The 24,789-nt window shown below is 44.4% G+C and overlaps 1 protein-coding gene across 4 annotated transcripts in view; it reads left to right on the forward strand.

Annotated features, from left to right (window-relative positions):
- Positions 1-3,702: 3,702 nt before the first annotated feature.
- Positions 3,703-24,789, forward strand: part of fam149a (family with sequence similarity 149 member A) — a 29,739-nt gene continuing 8,652 nt past the window's right edge. For 3 of the 4 annotated variants that reach the window (XR_001330213.2, XM_014212810.2, XM_045724089.1), the window contains exons 1-6: positions 9,218-9,643; positions 16,223-16,312; positions 16,617-16,749; positions 16,877-17,019; positions 17,233-17,364; positions 24,625-24,786. Coding sequence is in view for 3 of the 4 variants with exons in the window: in XM_014212810.2 (XP_014068285.2) it covers positions 9,498-9,643; positions 16,223-16,312; positions 16,617-16,749; positions 16,877-17,019; positions 17,233-17,364; positions 24,625-24,786 (806 nt within the window). In the remaining variant the exon portion in view is untranslated. Of the gene's footprint in view, positions 3,993-9,217; positions 9,644-16,222; positions 16,313-16,616; positions 16,750-16,876; positions 17,020-17,232; positions 17,365-24,624; positions 24,787-24,789 lie in introns of those variants that run through there. The other variant, XM_014212811.2, reaches the window with a different exon arrangement.

Genomic DNA, 24,789 nt, shown 5'->3' on the forward strand with positions numbered 1-24,789 from the left:
TGGTGAAACCATCCATCTCACATCTCCACCTCCCTGGCAGGATTCACAGCTAGCTTCAGCCTGGCTCGGCTGGCTTGGACGGCTCCTCTGTCACTATTTATACCTGCCCACATAAATAAGCCTGTCACTTAGGCACTCTGAAGGACCAGGGAGGGGGAGGGGGTCTCTCTCCCACTGCTGCACCTCCCTCTAGGGGATCCTACCTGAGTCAAGGATATAGTGCTGTGAGAAAGTATTTGCCTCCTTTTTAATGTTCTCTACTTTTGCACATTTTTTATACTGAATGTTATCAGATCTTCAACCAAAACCTAATATTAGATAAAGGGAACGTGAGTTAACAAATAACACAACAATGACCTACTTATTCAATGTATTTCATAATCAAAGTTATGCAACACCCAATGCCCCTGTGTGAAAAGGTAATTGCCCCATTACACTCAATAACTGGTTGTACCACCTTTAGCTGCAATGACCACAACCAAACACTTTCTGTAGTTGTTGATCAGTCTCTCACATCACTGTGGAGGAATTTTGTCCCACTCTTCCACGCAGAACTGCTTTAACTCAGCGACATTTGTGGGTTTTCAAGCATTAACTGCTCGTTTCATGTCTTGCCACATCTCAATTGGGATTAGGTCTGGACTTTGACTAGGCCGTTCCAAAACTTCAAATGTGTTGCTTTTTAGACATTTTCATGTAGACTTGATTGTGTGTTTCGGATCATTGTCTTGCTGCATGACCCAGCTGCGCTTCAGCTCACAGATGTATGGCCTGACATTTACCTATAGAATTCTCTGATACCGAGCATAATTCATAGTTCCTTCTATTAAGGCAAGTCATCCAGGTCCTGAAGCAGTAAAGCATCACCAAACCATCACAATACCACCACCATGCTTGACCATTGGTATAAGGTTCTTACCGCGGAATGCAGTGTTTGGTTTTTGCCAGGCATAATGGTACCCAAGTCGTCCAAATAGTTATACTTCTATCCGTCCATAGAACATTCTTCCAAGAGTCTTGATGATCATCCAGCTTTTTGGCAATCTTGAGTCAACTTTTTGGACGAGATGGGTCCAATTATGTCTGGCAAATCCAAACACAGCATTCCAGAGTAAGAACCTCAGACCAACTATCAGGCATGGTGGTAGTATGATGGTCTGGCCATCTGCACCCATTCAAGAGCCTAGATTGTATTTTTTATTACTTCTAAACAAAATTACTTTTTTGGGGGGGGGGGGCCTCATACGCTTACAATGATGTTTTGATTCTTGCTTGAACAGTCGCTAAGATTATATTTGTTTGTGATCTTAGCAAAATAACTATTTTGGATGCAACAGTTGTTAGCTAGAATGCTAACGCTCATTGACATAGGCTGTAGCAAAAGCTAGCCAAAGAGACATTTTACTGGTTGAAGTGTTTTTTAAGTATATTTGCGACGATGACACAAACATTATATTAAGCAGGACATTCACAAGAGCCTTAAAATCCGATTATAATCCAAAAGTAGCGTGAAATGCACTCATAAGCAACATGTAAATAGAGGCTTTTTTTTGCTGGGATTCCAGAAGAACCCCACCTTGTTCTGCCACCAACTTGCTGCAATGTTTGCAAACACAAAAAGCTCTATAGCTCGCCCTGGTGGTCAGAGGGCTGCATATCATTTTAGGTAGGCTACTGTTTGAACCATCAGCAGCAAATGCAGAGGTTGTTTGGTTTCGGGTCTGCCTTATATTCTTCCACATTGGCTAAAATAAAAAATAAAATGATATAATTCAGACTATACATAGGCCTACCCTAAAAGGTATAATACATACAGTGCCTTCGGAAAGTATTCAGACCCCTTGACTATTTCCACATTTTGTTAGGTTACAGCCCTATTCTAAAACGGATTAAATTGCTTTTGTCTAATCTACACACAATACCCCATAAAGACAAAACAAAAACAGGTTTATAACATTTTGCAAATGTATTAAAAATAAAGCTGAAATATGGCATTTACATAAGTATTCAGACCCTTTACTCAGTAACTTGTTGAAGCACCTTTGGCAGCGATTACAGCCTCGAGTCTTCTTAGGTATGACACTACAAGCTTGGCACACCTGTATTTGAGGAGTTTCTCCCATTGTTCTCTGCAGATCCTCTCAAGCTCTGTCAGGCTGGATGGGGAGCATTGCTGCACAGCTATTTTCATGTCTCTAGAGATGTTTTATCGGGTTCAAGTCCAGGCGCTGGCTGGGCCACTCAGGACATTCAGAGACTTGTCCTGAAGCCACTCCTGTGTTGTCTTGGCTGTGTGCTCAGGGTTGTTGTCCTGTTGGAAGGTCAACCTTCGGTCCAGTCTGAGGTCCTGAGCGCTCTGGAGCAGGTTTTCATTAAGAATCTCTCTGTACTTTGCTCCGTTCATTCTTTGCCTCCATCCTGACTAGTCTTCCAGTCCCTGCCGCTGAAAGACATCCCCACAGTATGATGCTGCCACCACCATGCTTCACCATAGGGATGGTGCCAGGTTTTCTCCAGACGTGACGCTTGGTATTCAGGCCAAATAGTTCAATCTTGGTTTCATCAGACCAGAGAATCTTGTTTCTCATGATCTGAGAGTCTGTGTCATTTGGCAAACTCCAAGCGGGCTGTCATATGCCTTTTACTGAGGAGTGGCTTCCGTCTGGCCACTCTACCATAAAGGCCTGATTGGTGGAGTGCTGCAGAGATGGTTGTCCTTCTGGAAGGTTCTCCCAACTCCACAGAGGAACTCTGGAGCTCTGTCAGAGTGACCATCGGGTTCGTTAGGTCACCTCCCTAACCAAGGCCCTTCTCCCCCGATTGCTCAGTTTGGCCGGGTGGCCAGTTCTAGGAAGAGTCTTGGTGGTTCCAAACTTCTTCCATTTAAGAATGTTGGTGGCCATTGTGTTCTTGGGGACCTTCAATGCTGCATACATTTTTTGGTACCCTTCCCCAGATCTGTACCGTGACACAATCCTGTCTCGGAGCTCTACAGACAATTCCTTCAACCTCATGTCTTGGTTTTTGCTCTGACCTGCACTGTCAACTGTGGGACCTTTTATATATATATATATATATATATATATATATATATATATATATATATATATATATATATATATATATATATATATATATATATATATATAGACAGGTGTGTGCCTTTCCAAATCATGTTCAATAAATTGAATTTCACAGGTGGACTCCAATCAAGTTGTAGAAACATCTCAACATTTATAAATGGAAACAGGATCCATCTCAATTTCGAGTGTCTGAATACTTATAAAAATAAGCTATTTAACATTTTTTATTTTTAATACATTTGCAAAAATGTCTAAAAACCTGTTTGTGCTTTGTGATTATGCGGTATTTTGTGTAGATTGCTGAGGATTTATTTATTTTTAATCAATTTTAGAATAAAACTAAGGTAACAAAACTCAAGGGGTCTGAGTACTTTCCGAAGGCACTGTAACTCGTCTGTTTTATCGCCTACCAACATGGTCCTATATAACCTTTGTTACAACTAACATATTGAATGCAATGCAGGAATGCAATACATTCATTGAAAGTCTTTGAAGTAGTAGGCTAGATCAAAGCCTGATACAGTAGCGAAGTTCCTTGGTCCAATCAGATTCCCCACATTTGTTTGGCGTAGCAACCACCTGCAGCTGGCACACGTGCTGCCAGGCTCGGTTCATTTAGGATGCTAGGCTGCTGTCGCATTCCCATTCATAGTTTACGTCTCCGAAACCGAGCCGATCTGGGATCAGTTGAAAGTAGGGACTAGGACGAGTTTAGGCTTTTTTCATGACGGTCCAGGCACAGACAACGCAGATAAAGGATCTGCAGGCTCCATAGCCCATGGAGTCTTTGTTAGAAATAATGTATCTTAACTCCGAGAAATGGTTGCTGCTTGACAGAGATCAGTATCAATGGAAGAGGCCGAGCACAAGCAGACTGCAACCGATGCAACAGAAGGATGACAGTTCAAAGTAAGATTCCCTAAATGCATCATTTTAAGCATTTTTTTTCTGATTTATCACAACCAAAAGTTGGAAATGCTTTTAATTTGTGGAATTATTTAAAATGTTGTGATACGCATCTTCCACTGTGTAAGTATTTGTTGTTTAATGTAAAGTTGATGGAACTTCTTCACGTTCGCCAGACACGTTCCGTTCTAAGTCAAGCACTGCCGCCTATGGAGGTTAATGAAAAAAACGTATACGTTGCAGATGTCTTCTGACCCCTTTATTCATTTCCTCATCATCTGGTCTGCTCCATCTATTCAGGTTTGAGTTGTTTTACACATATCGGAATAGAAGCAGAAGCACTCTTTAAATTCTACAGATTTGTTTTATTCCTTTGGACAAAGAAAAAATAAGGGAGAGTTGACCATGGTTCATTAGTAAGCCACTGACCAAGTCTAAAACTACAGCTCTCAATATTTAATTTATTTTCTCCCTCAATGGCATCTTGATATGACTAATTAATACAGGGCAAATGTCAGAGAATCAAGGTGTAGTCTTTCCTTTGCCACAGCTATATCTAATTGCTCCATCTACCCTGATAGCATGATTAAGGCATAGTTACGGCTTAAATACCCCCAGAGTAGCTTTCTGTCTCAGATAATGAGATGAGGGACTGCTATTGTATTCACTTAATTTGATTTGAAAAGAACGTTAATGTGGGGCTATATTTTTAAGCAATAAGGCCCGAGGGTGTGTGGTATAAGGCCAATATACCTTGCTAAGGGATATTATTATTATTATTATGCACGACGCAACGCGAAGTGCCTGGATACAGCCCTTAGCCGTTGTATATTGGCCATATACACAAACACCAGAGGTGCCATATTGCTACGTATTATAAACGGGTTACCAACCTAATTAGAGCAGTAAAACTAAATGTTTTGTCATACCTGTGGTATACGGTTTGATATACCACTGCTGTCAGCCAATCAGCATTCAGGGCTCGAACCATCCAGTTTATAATTGTTGTTAAATAATCTCTCAGTTGTAACCATTGCATGAAATGGATTTAAAGGAAATCACGGCAGTAGAATGTCTGCTATATTTTGTGTGGTAACGTAATGCATAGGGGTTAGGCAACGTGACGCTCCAGCAATTTGATAAATGGTATTTTAGTGACCTCTGGTGAAAAGAATAAAGAATGAGGGTTCTGAACTTTTAAAGGGAAATTTCAAAAATGTTCATATTCATCATTTCCAGCAACACCCCAGTCAAAAACAGAGGAAGATAAGTGTTTCCAATGACATCAACAACCAATTAGTAGACAATTAGAAGGAAATTATTAGGCAATGCCTACTCATAATTGGTTAAAATCACATGATGCACATTAACAGAAAGTAACCTATGGGTGAGAGGCTAGGAGCCATTTATGTGTTGTATAGTTTTTGTGATGTCACGTTTTGCCACTGTGAAGGGAAGGATATCTAGTCAGTTGCACAACTGAATGCATTCAACCGAAATGTGTCTTCCGCTGCCTTAATCGACGTCGATTGGAAAGCAGTATGTTGTTGCAGGGGGTTAGTTGCCTTGCTCAACGGCAGAACGGCAGATTTTTCCACCTTGCCGGCTCAGGGATTCAAATCGGCAACCTTTCGGTTAATGGCTCACCGCTTCTAACCGCCAAGCTACCTGGACAGTAATGCATAAGGTGATGGGTCAGGTCATAGGTTACGTTATCTTTAAAGGTAGGCTCAGAGAAATGACACGAGATGTAGATGCACCAAGTAAACTAGTAGTAGTGGATACGTTTCCTGAAAAACCAGGAGCGCTGAAGCGCGAGGCTAAACTTCTCAGCTGTTTTGGTCCTGTAGCTACTAATTTGTAACAGTGTGCTGTGCAGTGGAGGCTGCTGAGGGGAGGACGGCTCATAATAATGGCTGGAATGCAGTGTAATGGAATGGTATCAAACATATGAAGACCATGTTTTTGATACCATTCCATTTACTCCATTCCAGACACTTATTATGAGCCGTTCTCCACTCAGCAGCCTCCACTGGTATATGCACATATCCCAGGTATTCTTTCTGACTGTGTGAGATGAAAGCCTTGCATCGTGCTCATCTCAATGGCCGCTTTCGAGCGGATCCTTTTTGTCAAGTCGATGACCATCGTCGGTCACCGCTTTTCAAGAAGTGTTGCATTCTGGGGATAACAATTGTCAGGCTGAGGACTACGTAGCACATGGGGATGTGTAAAACGTACTCCACAGCCTGAAGTGTCCCTGCCAGAGAATTGCTAGCTTTTAGCCCGGCGCAGACTGGTAACACACTTCAGAAGGCCGGTCACTAGTGCTAGCAAGGCAGAGGTCCTGGGGTCGAGCCTCGGTGTGAGCCGAATCATGAGGAAGTGGTACTCACTAAGCAAGCAGCGTGACATCCTTTACACCTACATGTACTTTACAAATATCATGCAGTCAAAGGTCATGACGTTTTGACTGCAAGTTTCTGCAGTTGCTTCTCACCAGCTGCACCATGCAGCCGTCGCCTGCACTGTGGGAGGCTCTATTGTCAAGCATTAGGGAGTCTTTGTATAACCATGCGAACGTGACCAACGACATGACTGAAACAAGAACAGATTTGTAGGGATTTATGTGGACAGTGGATATATACAAATAAATGTAATATTTCAGGCGCTCTCTCACTAATTGATTGTACAATGTACAAACATATTATTATAATTTCAGTTTGTGAGTGTGTGATATGGGGGTCAGATACATGTTTATTTCGACTCCATCTTGCTGAGTCTACCTTTTAAATTATAAAGTCAGTGTCAATGTGACCCGCCAGATTAAGAAGTTTGAAAACCCAATCAGAAAAAAAACCTTGAAAACCCCATTTGATTTTTGCCCCCTAAAAAAACTGAACATACTTCATTTTGGTTTTTATTTTATTTTAATGGTTTTAGAGTCAAAGATAATAGTTTCAGTATAGTTTGTTTTTCAAACAGGTTTGTTAATCATTTTATTTCAGTTTACTAAATAGTTTCTTCATGATTTACTTTTCGTTTTCATTTACTATAATAACCTTGGTGGTCACTCAATTTACAGAAAAGCAGATATGGAGCAGCAGAGATCTCACAGGGATGGTTGCTCAAGCCCTATGAAATCACTGTACTATTGTTGCCTCGCACAAAGGCCTGGGAGAAAACGACTCCATTTCAATTAGCTGGGCCTTTCTGTACCCGTGCTGTTGCTGAAAGTTTGATGAGCATGTGTTGGCTGGGTGGTGTTCGGGTGGTTTGGCATTTGCTCTGTGAGGGAAATGTGAGCTGTCTGTCTGGGACGTCCACCCTCCTCTTTGACCTCCACCAACCGTTAAGCCGCCTGCATCACTCTCTCGCTAATTAGTTTTCCTTTGCCATCCATACCACATGGGAGGGTTTTTGTTCTTGTTTACTAGGGGGTGGTAGTGTGTGGTGTTTACAGGAAGTATACAGGATCCCCCTCACATTCAAGTTAAGTTTGATTCCTTTTGCGGAAATGAAGCATTTCCCCCACATGCATCTTTTACTCTGTGCATTTATTATTTTAATGAATGAGCTATAGAAAAATGATGAGGACAGTAGTTTCATTGTGATGCAAGACTCTCTGCCCAGGGGGAGAGAATGACAAAGATAGCAAGGTGTGGTTTTTCCACATGACGCTCTACTGAACCACAGGTGGGACCGACCGGTCTTCCACTCACTGGGGCTCAACTGTTGCTGTGGGAGCCAAGGAAATGGAGAGAAATATGTATGGATAGCATTTGTTGCTATGGGATGGAGAATGATTCAGGAAGAAAGAATGAGAGAGATGAGTGGAAACAGAACAGGAAAGGGCAGGAAGAGAGATGAAGACAGTCCCTGGATGCCAGACAGGAGACACAGCAGTGATACAGTGTACTCGTAAGTGTGTGTGTGTGTGTCTGTGAACGCGCATGCAACTAATGAATCACTGAGCTGCCTATCCCCAGCAGACCAATAGACATAGAAGAGACAGAGCAGGAAGGGGGAGAGAACGGAAGAAGGGGGGAGGATAGATGGGAGAGAAGGGGGGATAAACAGGAGGGGAGGGAGGAGAGAGATAGACGGGAGGAGAGGGATAGACGGGAGGGGAAGGGATAGACGGGAGGGGAGGGATAGACGGGAGGGGAGGGATAGACGGGAGGGAGGGGATAGGCGGTAGGGGAAGGATAGACGGGAGGGGGAGGGATAGACTGGAGGAGAGGGATAGATGGGAGGGAGGGGATAGGCGGGAGGGGAGGGATAGATGGGAGGGGGAGGGATAGACTGCAGGAGAGGGATAGATGGGAGGGAGGGATAGATGGGAGGGGGAGGGATAGACTGCAGGAGAGGGATAGATGGGAGGGGGAGGGATAGACTGGAGGAGAGGGATAGATGGGAGGGAGGGATAGATGGGAGGGGAGGGATAGATGGGAGGGGGAGGGATAGATGGGAGGGGGAGGGATAGATGGGAGGGGGAGGGATAGACTGGAGGAGAGGGATAGATGGGAGGGGGAGGGATAGACGGGAGGGGAGGGATAGATGGGAGGGAGGGGATAGGCGGGAGGGGGAGGGATAGACGTGGGGAGGGGAGGGATAGACGGGGGAGGGGAGGGATAGACGGGAGGAGGGATAGGAGGGGGAGGGATAGATGGGAGGGATAGACGGGAGGGAGGAGGGGGATAGACGGGAGGGAGGAGAGGGATAGACAGGAGGAGGGGAGGGATAGACAGGAGAGGGAGGGGAGGGAGGGGAGGGATAGACGGGAGAGGGGGATAGACAGGAGGGAGGAGAGGGATAGACAGGGGAGGGATAGACAGGAGGGAGGAGAGGGATAGACAGGGGAGGGAGGAGAGGGATAGACAGGGGAGGGAGGGGAGGGATAGACGGGAGGAGGGGGATAGACAGGAGGGAGGAGAGGGATAGACAGGAGAGGGAGGGGAGGGAGGGGAGGGATAGACGGGAGGAGGGGGATAGACGGGAGGGAGGAGAAGGATAGACAGGAGAGGGAGGGGAGGGATAGACAGGAGGGAGGAGAGGGATAGACAGGAGAAGAAGGGGAGGGATAGACAGGAGGAGGGGGATAGACGGGAGGGAGGAGAGGGATAGACAGGAGAGGGAGGGGAGGGATAGAGAAAGAGAGGAGTGACGTCAGCGGGGAGTTTCAACCATGGTCAGACTGTAAGAAGGTATCAGAGCCATCTGGTGATCTGAAGAGGGGGCGTCGGAGGCAGGGGGGGGAAGATGAGAAGACCGCCACCTTGTGCGTGGCCAGCACCCTGGGGTTTGCTCTGACCTTTACTGTACCAGCCAGAAAGGAGGCAGGAGAGGAGGCGGGGGAGGAGGAACCCTTGGCTGGAGATGCGTGAGTGTGGGCTGAGGTGTGCAGGGCAGAGTGCTGGGGTGGACAGCCAGGTCAGACAGCTGAGGAGGAGGCAGTGGACAACCCCTGGCTCTTTGGCTCCAGGCACCTCTAGGGAGGGAGAGTAGATGCCTGCGGCTGCTGTTACCCAGGGTGTTCCCCTCAACCTGGGGGCCCTGCCTGGCTCCAGCCTCCCACTGCTGGTCCAGCCGCTCCACACGGACTACTGTAGGCTAGGGGAACACAGCAGGGGCAGGGCACTCATTGTCATAGGGTAAGTCAAGTTGTGTTTTTTTGTAAGGAAGCTATAGTTAATTCATTATAAAAAATACATTTGAGACATTTATCTCCACTCCATTCATCTGTATCGCCTGATGGCGTCTAGTTTCAATGACATTTGTTTCCGTGCTTGACTTGGGCAGGAGCTCACCGTAGTTGAGAACTGGCACCTCACATTTTCCACAGCTTGAGCTCCTGTTCCTCTTTATAGAATATTAGCTCAAAGTATTGTGTAGCTCCTGCACCTAAATATAAATAGTACCAGCACCCAGAATGAGTACCGGCACCTATTTCAGTCCAAGTCGAGCACTGATTTGGTTTCAGTTTCCATTTTGTAATGACTTTTCAGCGGTTTAACAGTTCCATTGCTCTATGACATAGTTAATTGTAATATTTGTAGCATGCTGTGTATGTTGCAATAGTGTCCGGACACGTTGTTCATTATCCCAGCCCAAAACTCAGCAGGGACAAGAAATGGCATTATCAGACAGTGTACATTTACCTCATACACCAGTTTGTGCTGTTCTCTCCTTAGATTATTGTGTACAAGAGACATTTAAATGGAAATCCAGGGACATATTATGCAAGAAATTGAAACAATATGACAAGTGAATATGAATTTCAAATATATATTTAAATGTTTTTAAGTCTAATTCTGTCTATCCATTTTTATTTCAAACAAACAACAAAAGATGAAGTAGTAGACTAACTCATTCAGGCATGTAATTGTCGGCATATTTATTACCGTGCCTTGTTCTGGTTGAATTATTAATGTCATAACTAGCAGGAGGATTAGGGGGGCAGTCAGTCAGTGGAAGAAAGCTGGCTGGGGTGCTGCTGTACGGGCTGGGTGAGGGTTTGTTACCATCAGCGTGCTAATGTTGCTGGTGTCCTTTTGAACGGGACATCTGTTTGGCACTGTCACTCATCAGGTAAGCATGGAGGTGACGTATCAGGTGTGACTTGACTGTTTTGTGGTGCATGTGGTATGTATAATGTGAGCGGACCAAGTCATTTGGTGTCACTCTAAAGCGGAAAGGTGGAATAAACGAGTCAAGAGTAGGTTTTCTTGATTCAACACAGTTCTCTATTGAGGGATTTCTGACAATACAAACACTCCAAAACAGTCAATGAGAATCTCCAAAGGAACAACATACATCTTCTTCTTTAGATGACCCAGGATCACATTACGATTATCTTCAAACTATAACAACAATCACATATTCGTCACCGTCTTAATGGATCTTCTTGGATAGCACCTCTCTACTCTGTAGCCATTCTCCAGAGATAGTTTATCTTCCCCTCTTCTTGCTGTTTCCATCCTCTCTCTTGTAGGGGAAAGAGAATATCTCATTAGTACCGTCAGCTGTGCTTAATTGACTCGGGTTACCTTGTCTCACATGCCTTGTTGGGCTACTATCCGTGAGCCCAGCCTGCCCTCTGGGGGTCCTTCCACATACCTCCCCCCTCAGGACCGGACGGTCGGGCGCCAGACGCACCGTCTTGGTCGCGTCGGGACAGCGCGTCTGCATTCCAGTTCCTCGATCCGGCCCTGTGGATGACATGGAAAGAGAACGGTTGTAAAGCAAGAAACCATCTGGCTATTCGGTTGTTATTGTTTCTCTTACCAGCCATCCACGTGAGGGGCGCATGGTCCGTAACTAATGCAAACCTCCGACCCAGTAGGTAGTACCCGAGATAATCGAGGGCCCACTTAATGGCTAGGGCCTCTTTCTCTACGGTAGCATATCTCTGTTCCCGATCGCTGAGCTTTCTACTTATAAAAGAGAATCGGCCTCTCTGCTTCGCCTTCACCCTGAGCTAGTACGGCCCCGAGCCCCGTATCCGAGGCGTCTACCTGTACAATGAACTCTTGTGAGAAGTCAGGAGCCTGTAGGACGGGATCAGAACACAGGCCCTCTTTTAGCAATTGAAAGGCCTCTTCCGCCTCATCTTTCCACTCTACCCGGTTTGGCAAGTTTTTCTTGATGAGGTTTGTGAGGGGGGTTGGCAATGGTTGCATATCCAGGGATAAAACGGCGATAATATCCCGTTATCCCTAAGAAGGCCCGAACGTCCCGCTTGGTCTGGGGTCGAGGCCAGTCCCGAATTGCCCTGGTCTTCTCTGCCTGTGGGCGTATTTTCCCATTCCCCACGGTGTACCCCAGGTATTCCGCTTCGGACAGACCCAGGCAGCATTTTTTTGGATTGGCCGTCAACCCTGTGGCTTCCAGACTCATGAGCACCGCCCGTAGTCGTAGGAGGTGACTATCCCAGTCCTCGCTGTGGATGACCACATCGTCTATGTACGCCGCTGCGTACTCTTGATGGGGCCGTAGAATGGCATCCATGAGGCGTTGGAAAGTTGCAGCAGCACCATGCAGCCCGAAGGGCATCCTCACATACTGAAAAAGCCCCTCCGGTGTGGCGAAAGGCAGTCTTTGGGCGGTCCTCTGGAGCCACCGGCACTTGCCAATATCCTTTCGTCAAATCAAGGCTGGTGATGAACTTGACTTTCCTAAACGCTCCAAGAGTTCATCCACGCGGGGCATGGGATACGTGTCGAATGTAGAGATTGCATTCACGCTCCTAAAGTTGTTGCAGAGTCTCATACTACCATCGGGTTTGGGGACCAGGAATATGGGACTGGACCACTCACTCGTCGATGGCTCGATCACACCCATCCTCAGCATCTCCCTTACCTCGTTCTTGGCGATGACTCAGCGGGCCTCAGGAATCCTGTAAGGACGGATATGCACCTTCTTGCCGGGTTCAGTGTGGATATGGTGGAACAAGACATCTGTTTGTCCTGGGAATGGAGAGAATACCCGGCCGAAGTTCATAATCAGCTTGTCTAGCTGTCTCGACTGTTCCGGCAGGAGAGTTTGGCCATGGCGCACCTGTGGTAGAACCTCCTCTTTTCCTTGGCCCTCCATGGCCATCAAAGCCACCTCCTCCTCTCTTCCATGGTACTTCTTCAACAGGTTTATGTGATAGAGTTGGACCTTCTTCCTCCTGTCGGGTTGTTTGATGAGGTAATTGACCGGTGAGACCCTTTTCATTACCTCGTAGGGCCCCCTCCACTGCGCCAGCAAGCGGTGTTCAGCTGTGGGCACGAGCACCATCACTTTCTCTCCTACGGAGAACTCACGGGATGTCGCGGACTTATCGTAGGCCCAGCCTTGGGTCCTTTGCGCCTTCTCCATATGCTCCTTTACTATGGGTCACACTGCCGACAGGCGGTCTCTCATCAGGGTAACATGTTCTATTGTGGATCGAAAGGGACATAGTTGGGTCTCCCAGGTCTCCTTGGCTAAGTCGAGGATCCCTCGACAGGGTCTGCCGTAGAGCAATTCAAACGGGGAGTATCCAGTGGACGCCTGGGGTACTTCTCGCAGGGCAAACATTAAGTGTGGGAGAAGCATGTCCCAGTTTTTCCCATCTCTGGACACCACTCTTCTCAACATGCTTTTAATCGTTTTGTTCAAGTGTTCGCACAACCCGTCTGTTTGAGGGTGGAATATGCTTGTACGTATCTGTTGAACCTGATATAACCGACACAAGTCCTTCATCAACCGGGACATGAACGGGGTTCCCTGATCGGTTAGGATCATCTTGGGAAGGCCTACCCGAGAGAACATCATGAACAATTCCTTGACAATTCCCTTGGACGACATGTTACGCAGGGGTATGGCCTCTGGGAACTTGGTAGCGTAATCTACGACCACTAGGATGTACTCGTGTCCTCTGGCAGATTTTGGGAGGGGTCCCACGAGGTCCATAGCTATGCGTTCAAAGGGAGTCTCTATGATGGGGAGAGGAATCAAAGGGTTACGTAGGTGTGGCCGTGGAGCTGTACGCTGACATTGATCACACGTCCTACAATACCTGGCCACATCCCGGGTGACACGGGGCCAATAGAATCTCTGCATGATTCTGTCGATAGTCTTGTCCCGTGCCAGGTGTACTCCTAGGACGTGGGAATGGGCTAACTGTAGGACTGTATCCCTGTATGGTCAAGGCACCATTAGTAATTCCTGGATTTCCCCCCTTCGTTGCACGACCCAATATAAGAGACCCCGCCTGATTGCATAGTAAGGAAGAGGGGGCTCACCTGATCCGTCGAAGTTCCTCCCGTCGATCACCTTCACCTTCCTCATGGCCTCCCTTAGGTCTGGGTCTCTATGCTGCGAGGTGCCGAACTGTCCCTTTAATTCCTGGGGCAGGTTGACCTCGGTAGAGGGGTGTGGAGGTTGTTCCCCATCCCCTCCAGGGGTGACCGAGGAGAATCCCTTCCAGGTTCCCTCCTCGGATGGGGCTTCAAATATATCCCTTAGCGCCTGGTTGCTCCTTCCTTCCTGCGTCGTGTATAACCCTTCGCAGGTGTCTTCATCGGTGGTTTCCTGGAATATCTGTCGTAAACGTTGGGTCTCTATTTCTTCCTCTGCTCCAGAGGACAAGGACAAGGCTACGTCTCCTTGTAGGACTACTACCTCGGGCTTGGATTTTGTTTTTTTCTTCTTTCCTGTCCTTCTTCCCATGCTTAACGTCATCTGCTGCAGCTCTTTATATAGAGGACAGTCTCTCCCGATCAATAATGGCACCTTCAGCTGGGGTACTTTCCCTGCCCTGACTGTACATCTTCCTTTCGGAGTGAGAATAGACAGATTCACGGTGGGGTAATAGTCGGTGTCTCCATGGATACAGGACACGGCTACTTTGTCTGGTAGCAGTGTTGCTGAGGTCACCATCCGCTCCTCTACTAACGTAACCATACTTCCCGAGTCGAGAATGGCTACCACATCTTGTCCTTCTACTCGAACCGGAATCTCTGGGGCTGGGGCTATTTCTGTTAACCAACAGTGTTGATCATGCCCTCTCGAACCGGGATGCATGGGGATGGGCAGCGATGACTCCGTGACCATGGACTCGTCCTTGCTAGGACATTGTGAGGCATAATGGTCTGGAGACTGACATTTATAACACCGACCCTGCTGTGTGGGGGATGACTTCTCCCACCTCCGGAGGTTTCGGTGGCGGACGTGCCGGGGCGAGTCGTGGCACGGGATTTGCAGAATCCTTCCGTTCCTTCTTGTCCCCTTTTAACAACTCCCCTGTAGATCGGTATGTTTCCACCGCCTGGGCTATGTTGTCGGCTGACAACGGGTTGGTTTGACCCAAAACCCTTTTTAAGTCACTGGGTAATTCCCTCAATATCTTGTCCACAACGAGGGTCTGTATTACATGTCCTACTCCCTTTCCGGGTTCCATCCACTGTTTCATCAGTCGTATTAAAGCGAAGATCTGGGCACGGACGGGTTGGTCAGCCATATAGGTCCACTGATGGAACTTTACAGCTCTATCTCTGGCAGTCAGCTGGTACCAGGACAGGATCTCGGATTTTAGTCACCAATAGTCCGCAGCTTCGCGGGAATCCAGGTCAAAATAGGCTTCCTGGGCCACCCCGGTCAAAAGAGGGGCTAATGCGCTCGCCCATTCTGTGGGCGGCCACTCTTCCAAGGTGGCCGTCCTTTCGAAGGTCATGAGGAAGGCCTCGATATCATCCTCCTTGGAGAGACGAGGTAAGATGGCGTGAGCAGCCGCTCTAGGCTTCACTCTAGGTTCTTCTCGCCCACTCAGCTGTCGTTGCAGGAGTTCTATGGTTGTCTGCTGTGCCGTGATCAAATCAAATTTATTTATATAGCCCTTCTTACATCAGCTGATATCACAAAGTGCTGTACAGAAACCCAGCCTAAAACCCCAAACAGCAAGCAATGCAGGTGTAGAAGCACGGTGGCTAGGAAAAACTCCCTAGAAAGGCCAAAACCTAGGAAGAAACCTAGAGTAGTAGGGTGTTGTAGTAGTCAACTGTTGTAGTAGGGTGTTGTCCATCGTTCTTGAATGGTTCCTCTGTGTCTACTGGAAGAATCTTGATTTACTCATTATCCTTGTGTCACTCGTCCACCTAGTGCCCGCATTCTCCACCAATGTGAGCGGACCAAGTCATTTGGTGTCACTCTAAAGCGGAAAGGTGGAATAAACGAGTCAAGAGTAGGTTTTCTTGATTCAACACAGTTCTCTATTGAGGGATTTCTGACAATACAAACACTCCAAAACAGTCAATGAGAATCTCCAAAGGAACAACATACATCTTCTTTAGATGACCCAGGATCACATTACGATTATCTTCAAACTATAACAACAATCACATATTCGTCACCGTCTTAATGGATCTTCTTGGATAGCACCTCTCTACTCTGTAGCCATTCTCCAGAGATAGTTTATCTTCCCCTCTTCTTGCTGTTTCCATCCTCTCTCTTGTAGGGGAAAGAGAATATCTCATTAGTACCGTCAGCTGTGCTTAATTGACTCTGGTTACCTTGTCTCACATGCCTTGTTGGGCTACTATCCGTGAGCCCAGCCTGCCCTCTGGGGGTCCTTCCACAATAATGTATGCAAGATAATCACATAGGTATGGAACTTCCTCATCTGCCTTCCATCTACCTACCTACTATTCTTCCCCACGAAGCAAAAACGTTTAAACATTGCCAGCTTTTCTTTGCATTTGTTCCAGGAAAAAGCTGGTCAGCGAGAGGAGCATTTTCTCAAACCCTTCCCTCTTCACCCGAGGCAGTCAAGGAGGAGCCATTGCAAGTCAGCTAAGGTACTGTGCTTCAAATCAATCATGTGATACATTGTAATTTTCCAATGATAGAAATGGGTAGTAAATGTTTTAACAGTAGTTTTAACAGATAGCAAGAAGTAATATTTTATATATTGACTTGTTTCTTAATGGAAAACCAGGTTTGCTTCTCTAATGGCACCCTATTCCCTCTATAGTGCACTACCTTTGGCCACTACTTTTGACCAGAGCCCTTGGTCAAAAGTTGTGCTATAGGGAATAGAGTGCCATTTGGGATGCAACCAGTGTGGGTGAGGTCTTCTCTGATGCTAATGTATTCCTCCAGTGAGTTGTCTTCGTACCAGTCTTCCTGTGGAGGAGTAACCCCTGAGAGATGCCTCACCTGCTGGTCTGAGACTCAGAGCTGTGCTACAGGCCTCTCTACTGGACAGAGCTCCCTCTACTCATGGAGATACGATGTACGAGCACACACACACACACACACACACACACACACACACACACACACACACACACACACACACACAGAGAGCCCTTTGCAGTAAATAAGGTCTTGTGAGTGTGTGCCTCCTGTGGTGTGTTCAGGAGTTTGACAGAGTGAACACCCAGCGTGTGCGTCAGCTATTCAGTGATGTGGACGAGCTGCTGTATGAAGGGAGGGTGAACAGCAGCTCCCTGGGACTGCAGGAGGAGTGTCAGGAGTGGAACGGACACTCCCCACACCTCAGGTACACCAACAGCATGGCCATGTCCCAAATGCCTACCTATACTACACTTCTTTACCCTATGGGCCCTTGTCAAGTGTAGTGCACTACATAGGGAATAGGGTGCCAGTTGGGATGCAAACAAAGTCCTTCATGTGAAAGTGTTTAATTGAATTGGCTCTCCCTCTGTGTCTCTTTCCAATACTTTCTTATATTGTTTCTGTCTTTCCTTCACAGAATTCTGGGTAATCAGCTGGAGTCGCCCAATCAGGAAGGGTTTCAGTACGTTCACAGGAGAGTGGTGGCCAGTGGAGGGAGAGGGAGTGCAGTGCTGCCCCCGTGTGTGGACAAGAGGGAGGACTCTGGAGAGTAAGGCCTGGCTCCTTGTGTATACTACACAAAAACAACAACAACATGACGCTAACATCTCACGGTACTTCAGTTGGTTTCCCATGGCAACAGAGCAGACATGAGAATTTTGGAGGAGCGGTATTATGGTTGTGTGTTCAGGTGTGTGTTGTTGAGGTGAGCTCTGTGGCAAGGGGCCAGCTAAGGGACAGATGGCATAATGAGCAATCTGCCATGGTTCTGGGAATAACATCCAGGCAGTCTGTCTCCAGGCAACACAGTTGTTGTTTACTAATCAATTCCCTACGAGGACTTACCTTAACAAACACACCTACTTAAACACACCTATTACAGCCTTGTTTGTTCAGGACTCAGTGAGGGAGCCAGACTAGTGGGAGAATGACTGTCTGGCTGCATAAATACACATACTGTAGTATGGTATGAATACAATGCAAGTGGTAGCACAGTATGCTTTCAAAGGTGATCCAAAACAATGATCTAGAAATGATCTAGTAAGGAGAAATGCCAAAAGACTGAATCCAAGTACACGTCAAGATGAACTCTGAAAGATTTAACCAACCTTGATGTTTTTTCAGACCATAGCTAACTAAAATCCCTTTTATATCAAAACCCACATTTCTTTACCATACTGTCTGCCTTATACAGTGCCTTCTGTTTTTTATATCTGAAAGGGGCAGGGGGTAAAAAATGTGGTACATGAAAACCCGCATCGGGACACAGTCATGGTTGTGGTATTTTCTTACAAAAATTCATTCGATGCCTCTGAAAACTTGTCCCGGCTTTTTATTTTATTCATTGTTTTAGCACATTTTTTGGTGCATATTTACAAAAAAATTATTAACAACAAATCAATACAAAAAGTACATGGGGAACACAGGTACAGTAGTTGAAGTCGGAAGTTTACATACACTTAGGTTGGAGTATATTAAAACTTGTTTTTCAACCACTCCACAAATTTCATGTTAACAAACTATAGTTTGGCAAGTCGGTTAGGACATCTACTTTGTGCATGACACAAGTAATTTTTCCAACAATTGTTGACCGACAGATTATTTCACTTATAATTCACTGTATCACAATTCCAGTGGGTCAGAAGTTTACATATACTAAGTTGGCTGTGCCTTTAAACAGCTTGGAAAATTCCAGAAAATGATGTCATGGCTTTAGAAGCTTCTGATAGGCTAATTGACATAATCTGAGTAAATTTGAGGTGTACCTGTGGATGTATTTCAAGGCCTACCTTCAATCGCAATGCCTCTTTGCTTGACATCATGGGAAAATCAAAAGAAATCAGCCACGACCTCAGAAAACAATTGTAGACCTCAAAAAGTCTGGTTCATCCTTGGGAGCAATTTCCAAACCTGAAGGTACCACGTTCATCTGTACAAAAAATAGTACGCAAGCATTAACACCATGGGACCACGCAGCCGTCATACCGCTCAGGAAGGAGACGCGTTCTGTCTCCTAGAGATGAACGTATTTTGGTGCGAAAAGTGCAAATCAATCCCAGAACAACAGCAAAGGACCTTGTGAAGATGCTGGAGGAAACAGGTACAAAAGTATCTATATCCACAGTAAAATGAGTCCTATATCAACATAACCTGAAAGACCGCTCAGCAAGGAAGAAGCCACTGCTCCAAAACCGCCATAAAAAAGCCAGACTACAGTTTGCAACTGCACATGGGGACAAAGATCGTACTTTCTGGAGAAATGTCCTCTGGTCTGCTGCAGGAGGGACTGGTGCACTTCACAAAATAGATGGCATCACGAGGAAGGAAAATTATGTGGATATATTGAAGCAACATCTCAAGACATCAGTCAGGAAGAACTTCTTAGGGATAGGGTTTAGTTTCCTGAATTTCCACCTGACTGACATGCCCAAAGTAAACTGCCTGTTACTCAGGCCCAGAAGCCAGAAAATACATATAATTGGTAGCATTGGATAGAAAACACTTTGAAGTTCCTAAAACTGTTAAAATAATATCTTAGACTATAACAGAATTGATATGGCAAATTAAAATCTGAAGAATAACCAAGACTCTTGGTTTGAGGTCCCAGGCACTTACAATGGAAAGCTATGGGCCCTATGTAATTCCGTCTCCCAGATTACAATTCCTATGGCTTCCACTAGATGTCAACAGTCTTTAATCAAGGTTTCAGGCTTGTTTTTTGAAAAACGAGCAAGAATTTAGAGATTTGGTGAAGAGAGCACCTGAACAATATCAGTCTTTCGGCGCGCGAAGGAGAGGGCGCGTGCTTACTAATTTTGTTTTGCTATTGAACATGCTACTTTCTGTATGAAATATTATAGTTTATTTACATTTTAGAGAATCTGAGGATTAAATAGAAACGTCGTTTGACTTGTTTGGATGAATTTTAGCGGTAGCTTTTTGGATTCCTTTGTCTGCCTGTTGAACGAGTGGATTACTGAAATCAATGGCGCCAACTAAACTGACTTTTTGGGATATAAAGAAGGATTTTATCTAACAAAACGACCATTCATGTTGTAGCTGGGACCCTTGGGATTGCAAACAGAGGAAGATCTTCAAAAGTAAGTGATTTATTTAATCGCTATTTGTAATTTTATGAAGCCTGTGCTGATTAAAAAATATGTTGATGTGGGGCGCCGTCCTCAGACAATCGCATGGTATGCTTTTGCTGTAAAGTCTACTGTAAATCGGACAATGCAGTTAGATTAACAATAATGTAAGCTTTTAAATTATATAAGATACTTGTATGTTCATGAATGTTTTATATTACGATTATTTATTTGAATTGCGCGTCCCCCAATTTCACTGGATGTTGTCGGCTGGTGTCCCGCTAGCGGGATGACCTATCCCTATTAAAGCTTGGTCGCAAATGGGTTTTCCAAATGAACAATGATCCCAAACATGCTTCCAAAGTTGTGGCAAAATGGCTTGAGGACAACAAAGTCAAGGTATTGGAGTGGCCATTACAAAGCCCTGACCTCAATCATATAGAAAATTTGTGGGCAGAACTGAAAAGGCGTGTGCGAGCAAGGAGGCCTACAAACCTGACTCAATTACACCAGCTCTGTCAGGAGGAATGGGCCAAAATTCACCTAATTTATTGTGGGAAGCTTGTGGAAGGCTACCTGAAATGTTTGACCCAAATTAAACAATTTAAAGGCAATGCTATCAAATACTAATTGAGTGTATGTAAACATCTGACCCACTGGGAATGTGATTAAAGAAATAAAAGCTGAAATAAATCATTCTCTCTACTATTATTCTGTCATTTCACATTCTTAAAATAAAGTGGTGACCCTAACTGACCTAAGACAGGGAAATTCTTACTAGGATTAAATGTCAGGAATTGTGAAAAACTGAGTTTAAATGTATTTGGCTAAGGTGTATGTAAACTTCCGACTTCAACTGTATATATAAAGAATATACAAAGGACATTTGAGTTAGGAGGTACAGTATGAAAAGCAGAGTTTCACTGGAAATGTGTCAATATAATTGCAAACCAACGTGAAAAAGTAGAGAAGACATGATGAGGAATACATTTCCACATAGAAGGGGGTCTACTTAGGAATGAATTTATCCAATTGATTTTAAAAGTATTATTTAGTAAAGTCCAGATAATTCAGCCTGCCATACTCATAAGTGTTCATTACAACAGTACGGTTTCTCCACAGAAAGTAGAAAAGCATCTGGTCTATGTCTTTGCTTATTTTACCACCAAGATATAAAGATACCTTCAGCCTTGGTTATTAGGACTCTTCCTTTTAAAGATACATCCCTCTGTAGCCATTGATTTAGCTTCTTCTGGGTTTTTAAATAAGAAGGTTAACATTTAGTAAGCCTCTAGACTTCTGATCCTTATTAATGGTTATGCCTAAATATGTAAGTGCTTCTTTCACTGGCATACCATAATATGAGGGTGTCACACAATATTTGACAGTCATGAGTTCACATTTATTAATGTTAAGACATAGAATCATTTTCCAAAGCATCTGGTCTATCACATTGATCGATATGGGAATCTGACTAGCGTCTTTCAGAAAAAGTGTAGTATCGTCAGCCAGCTGGCTTATAATAATTTATTTACAAGCTATGGAAATACCTTGTACAGGATTATTATTTAAAGAATTTGTAAACAGTTGGATGATTAATAAAAACCGATACGGTGAGATGGGACAACCTTGCCTAATTCCTGTCTTTAACTCAAATCTAGGTGAGGTGCCATGTTTCAATTTGATAGAGCTGTTACCATTCGTATAGAGAGTCTTAATAGCCTTACAGAAAAAATCCCCAAAGCCAAATTTCTCAAGGGAGTTGAAGAGGAACTGATGCTCCACTGTGTCAAATGCGTTATAAAAATCTAAAAATAATATGAAGCTATCCTCGGTTATTAGGTCTGAGTAGTCAAGCATGTCTAATACTAGTCTGATATTGTCATAAATATGTCTGTTCCTGATAAAGCCAGACTGTGTTTCATCAATGATTGCATCCAGGACTTCTTTAATTCTTTTTGCAAGTAGTAAGGGTAATATCTTATAATCATTATTAAGAAGACAAATTGGATGCCAGTTATCGATGAGCAGCTTTGGTATCAGTGTTATTAACCCCTGACATTGTTTTTAATACTCTCTTAAAAAGACTTCAAGTAGGAAGGAAGCTACTTGTTCAGAAATTCGTAATTCCATCAATACCTGGGGATTCATTGTTCTTTAAATGTTTGATAGACTCCATAATCTCTTCAACTATGATGGGTTCATCACACTGTTTAGATTCTTTATCACTGATAGTGAACATTATTCAGTGCGTCAAAAAACATATCTGTGGATTCCTAACAGTACATAGAGCTATATAATTTCCTGTAAAAATTGCTGCAGTAGTTAGCAAGTCATGTTTGGTCATCTGTAATAACACCATCAATGTTTAAATTATGGATAGTGATATTTGTAGAGTGAAATAGGATGAACTCTGTTCTCCCTCATCAAGCCATTTTTTCCTAGATCTAATAAAGGCTCCTTCTGCTTTTAATCTATATATATTATCTAGTTTATTTAATCTATATATATATTATCCAGTTTATTTAATCATATATATTATCCAGTTTATTTAATCATATATATAGATATGTGTGTGTATTTATTACCCAGATTATTTTGTAACTCAATCAGTTCCATGTTCTACTCCCCTGAGAGGCTGGCTGGGGACCTCTGAGAAAGGGAAGTTATCAGCTCTTCTGGTCTTTTACTACCAGATTTTCTAAGGTATTTGCCAGTTCAAATTTAAGGAGCTCCCAGTTCTTGCAATAAAATGTTTCTTCACAATCTCTTTCCCAAAAGTGTGAGAGCAGATGTTTAACCTCAAACTTAACTATATCATTATTTAACAAGGAGCTATTTAGCTTTCAGTAGGACGCTCGACCTAGGTTAGTATCAGGGGTAAATATTTTGACATCAATGTAAATGGCCCTATGTTCTGTGAAGAGGTATTGCACTTCACATTGTTTCGTAACCCTCTGAAGGCTCCGCTGGGGTCATTACAATGAAAAATACCTTTGGTATATAAACAGTGACATATTTTTTTACAGACAACATAGCATGAATTCTGTCTGAAATAGGTATGCAGTGGCTTGTGAAAGTATTCACCCCCCTTGGCATTTTTCCTATTTTGTTGCCTTGCAACCTGGAATTAAAATGTATTTTTGGGGGGGTTTGTATCATTTGATTTACACAACATGTCTACCACTTTGAAGATGCAAAATATTTTTTGATTGTGAAACAAACAAGAAAAAAGAACTTGAGCGTGCATAACTATTCACCCCCCAAAGTCAATACTTTGTAGAGCCACCTTTTGCAGCAATTACAGCTGCAAGTCTCTTGGGGTATGTCTCTATAAGCTTGGCACATCTAGCCACTGTGATTTTTGCCCATTCTTCAAGACAAAACTGCTCCAGCTCCTTCAAGTTGGATGGGTTCCGCTGGTGTACAGCAATCTTTAAGTCATACCACAGATTCTCAATTGGATTGAGGTCTGGGCTTTGACTAGGCCATTCCAAGACATTTGTTTCCCCTTAAACCACTTGAGTGTTGCTTTAGCATTATACTTAGGGTCATTGTCCTGCTGGAAGGTGAACCTCTGTCCCAGTCTCAAATCTCTGGAAGACTGAAACAGGTTTCCCTCATGAATTTCCCTGTATTTAGCGCCATCCATCATTCCTTCAATTCTGACCAGTTTCCCAGTCCCTGCCGATGAAAAACATCCCCACAGCATGATGCTGCCACCACCATGCTTCACTGTGGGGATGGTGTTCTCGGGGTGATGAGAGGTGTTGGGTTTACACCAGACATAGCGTTTTCCTTGATGGCCAAAAAGCTACATTTGTCTCATCTGACCAGAGTACCTTCTTCCATATGTTTGGGGAGTCTCCCACATGCCTTTTGGCGAACACCAAACGTGTTTGCTTATTTTTTTCTTTAAGCAATTGCTTTTTTCTGGCCACTCTTCTGTAAAGCCCAGCTCTATGGAGTGTACGGCTTAAAGTGGTCCTATGGACAGATACTCCAATCTCCGGTGTGGAGCTTTGCAGGTCCTTCAGGGTTATCTTTGGTCTCTTTGTTGCCACTGATTAATGTCCTCCATGCCTGGTCTGTGAGTTTTGGTGGGCGGCCCTCTCTTGGCAGGTTTGTTGTGGTGACATATTCTTTCCATTTTTAAATAATGGATTTAATGGTGCTCCGTGGGATGTTCAAAGTTTCTGATATTTTTTTATAACCCAACCCTGATCTGTACTTCTCCACAACTTTGTCCCTGACCTGTTTGGAGGGCTCCTTGGTCTTCATGGTGCCACTTGCTTGGTGGTACCCCTTGCTTAGTGGTGTTGCAGACTCTGGGGCCTTTCAGAACAGGTGTGTGGATATATACTAAGATCATGTGACAGATCATGTGACACTTAGATTGCACACAGGTGGACTTTATTTAACTAATTATGTGACTTCTGAAGGTAATTGGTTGCACCAGATCTATTTAGGGGCTTCATAGCAAAGGGGGTGAATACATATGCACGCACCACTTTTCCATTTTTTCTATCTTTTATTTTTTGAAACAAGTAATTTTTTTCACTTCACCAATTTGGACTATTTTGTGTATGTCCATTACATTAAATCCAAATAAAAATCTATTTAAATTACAGGTTGTAATGCAACAAAATAGGAAAAACGCAAACAGGATGAATACTTTTGCAAGGCACTGTACTCAAAATAATCTGCTTTCCTGACTACAGGTTATGTGTTGAAGGTCACAGTCTTTCCCCAACTCCCTGCACATTGCAGGGGGCAACCCCTCTCTCCCACTCTCTCCGTGATCACTCCTCCCTTCTACAAGAAGAGATCTACGAGGCAGAGGGAAGGATGGAGGAATTTCTTGCCTATGATGCCAAAGACACGTA

This window comes from Salmo salar, chromosome ssa09 (genome assembly GCF_905237065.1).
Source record: "Salmo salar chromosome ssa09, Ssal_v3.1, whole genome shotgun sequence".
NCBI classification, from domain to species: domain Eukaryota; kingdom Metazoa; phylum Chordata; class Actinopteri; order Salmoniformes; family Salmonidae; genus Salmo; species Salmo salar.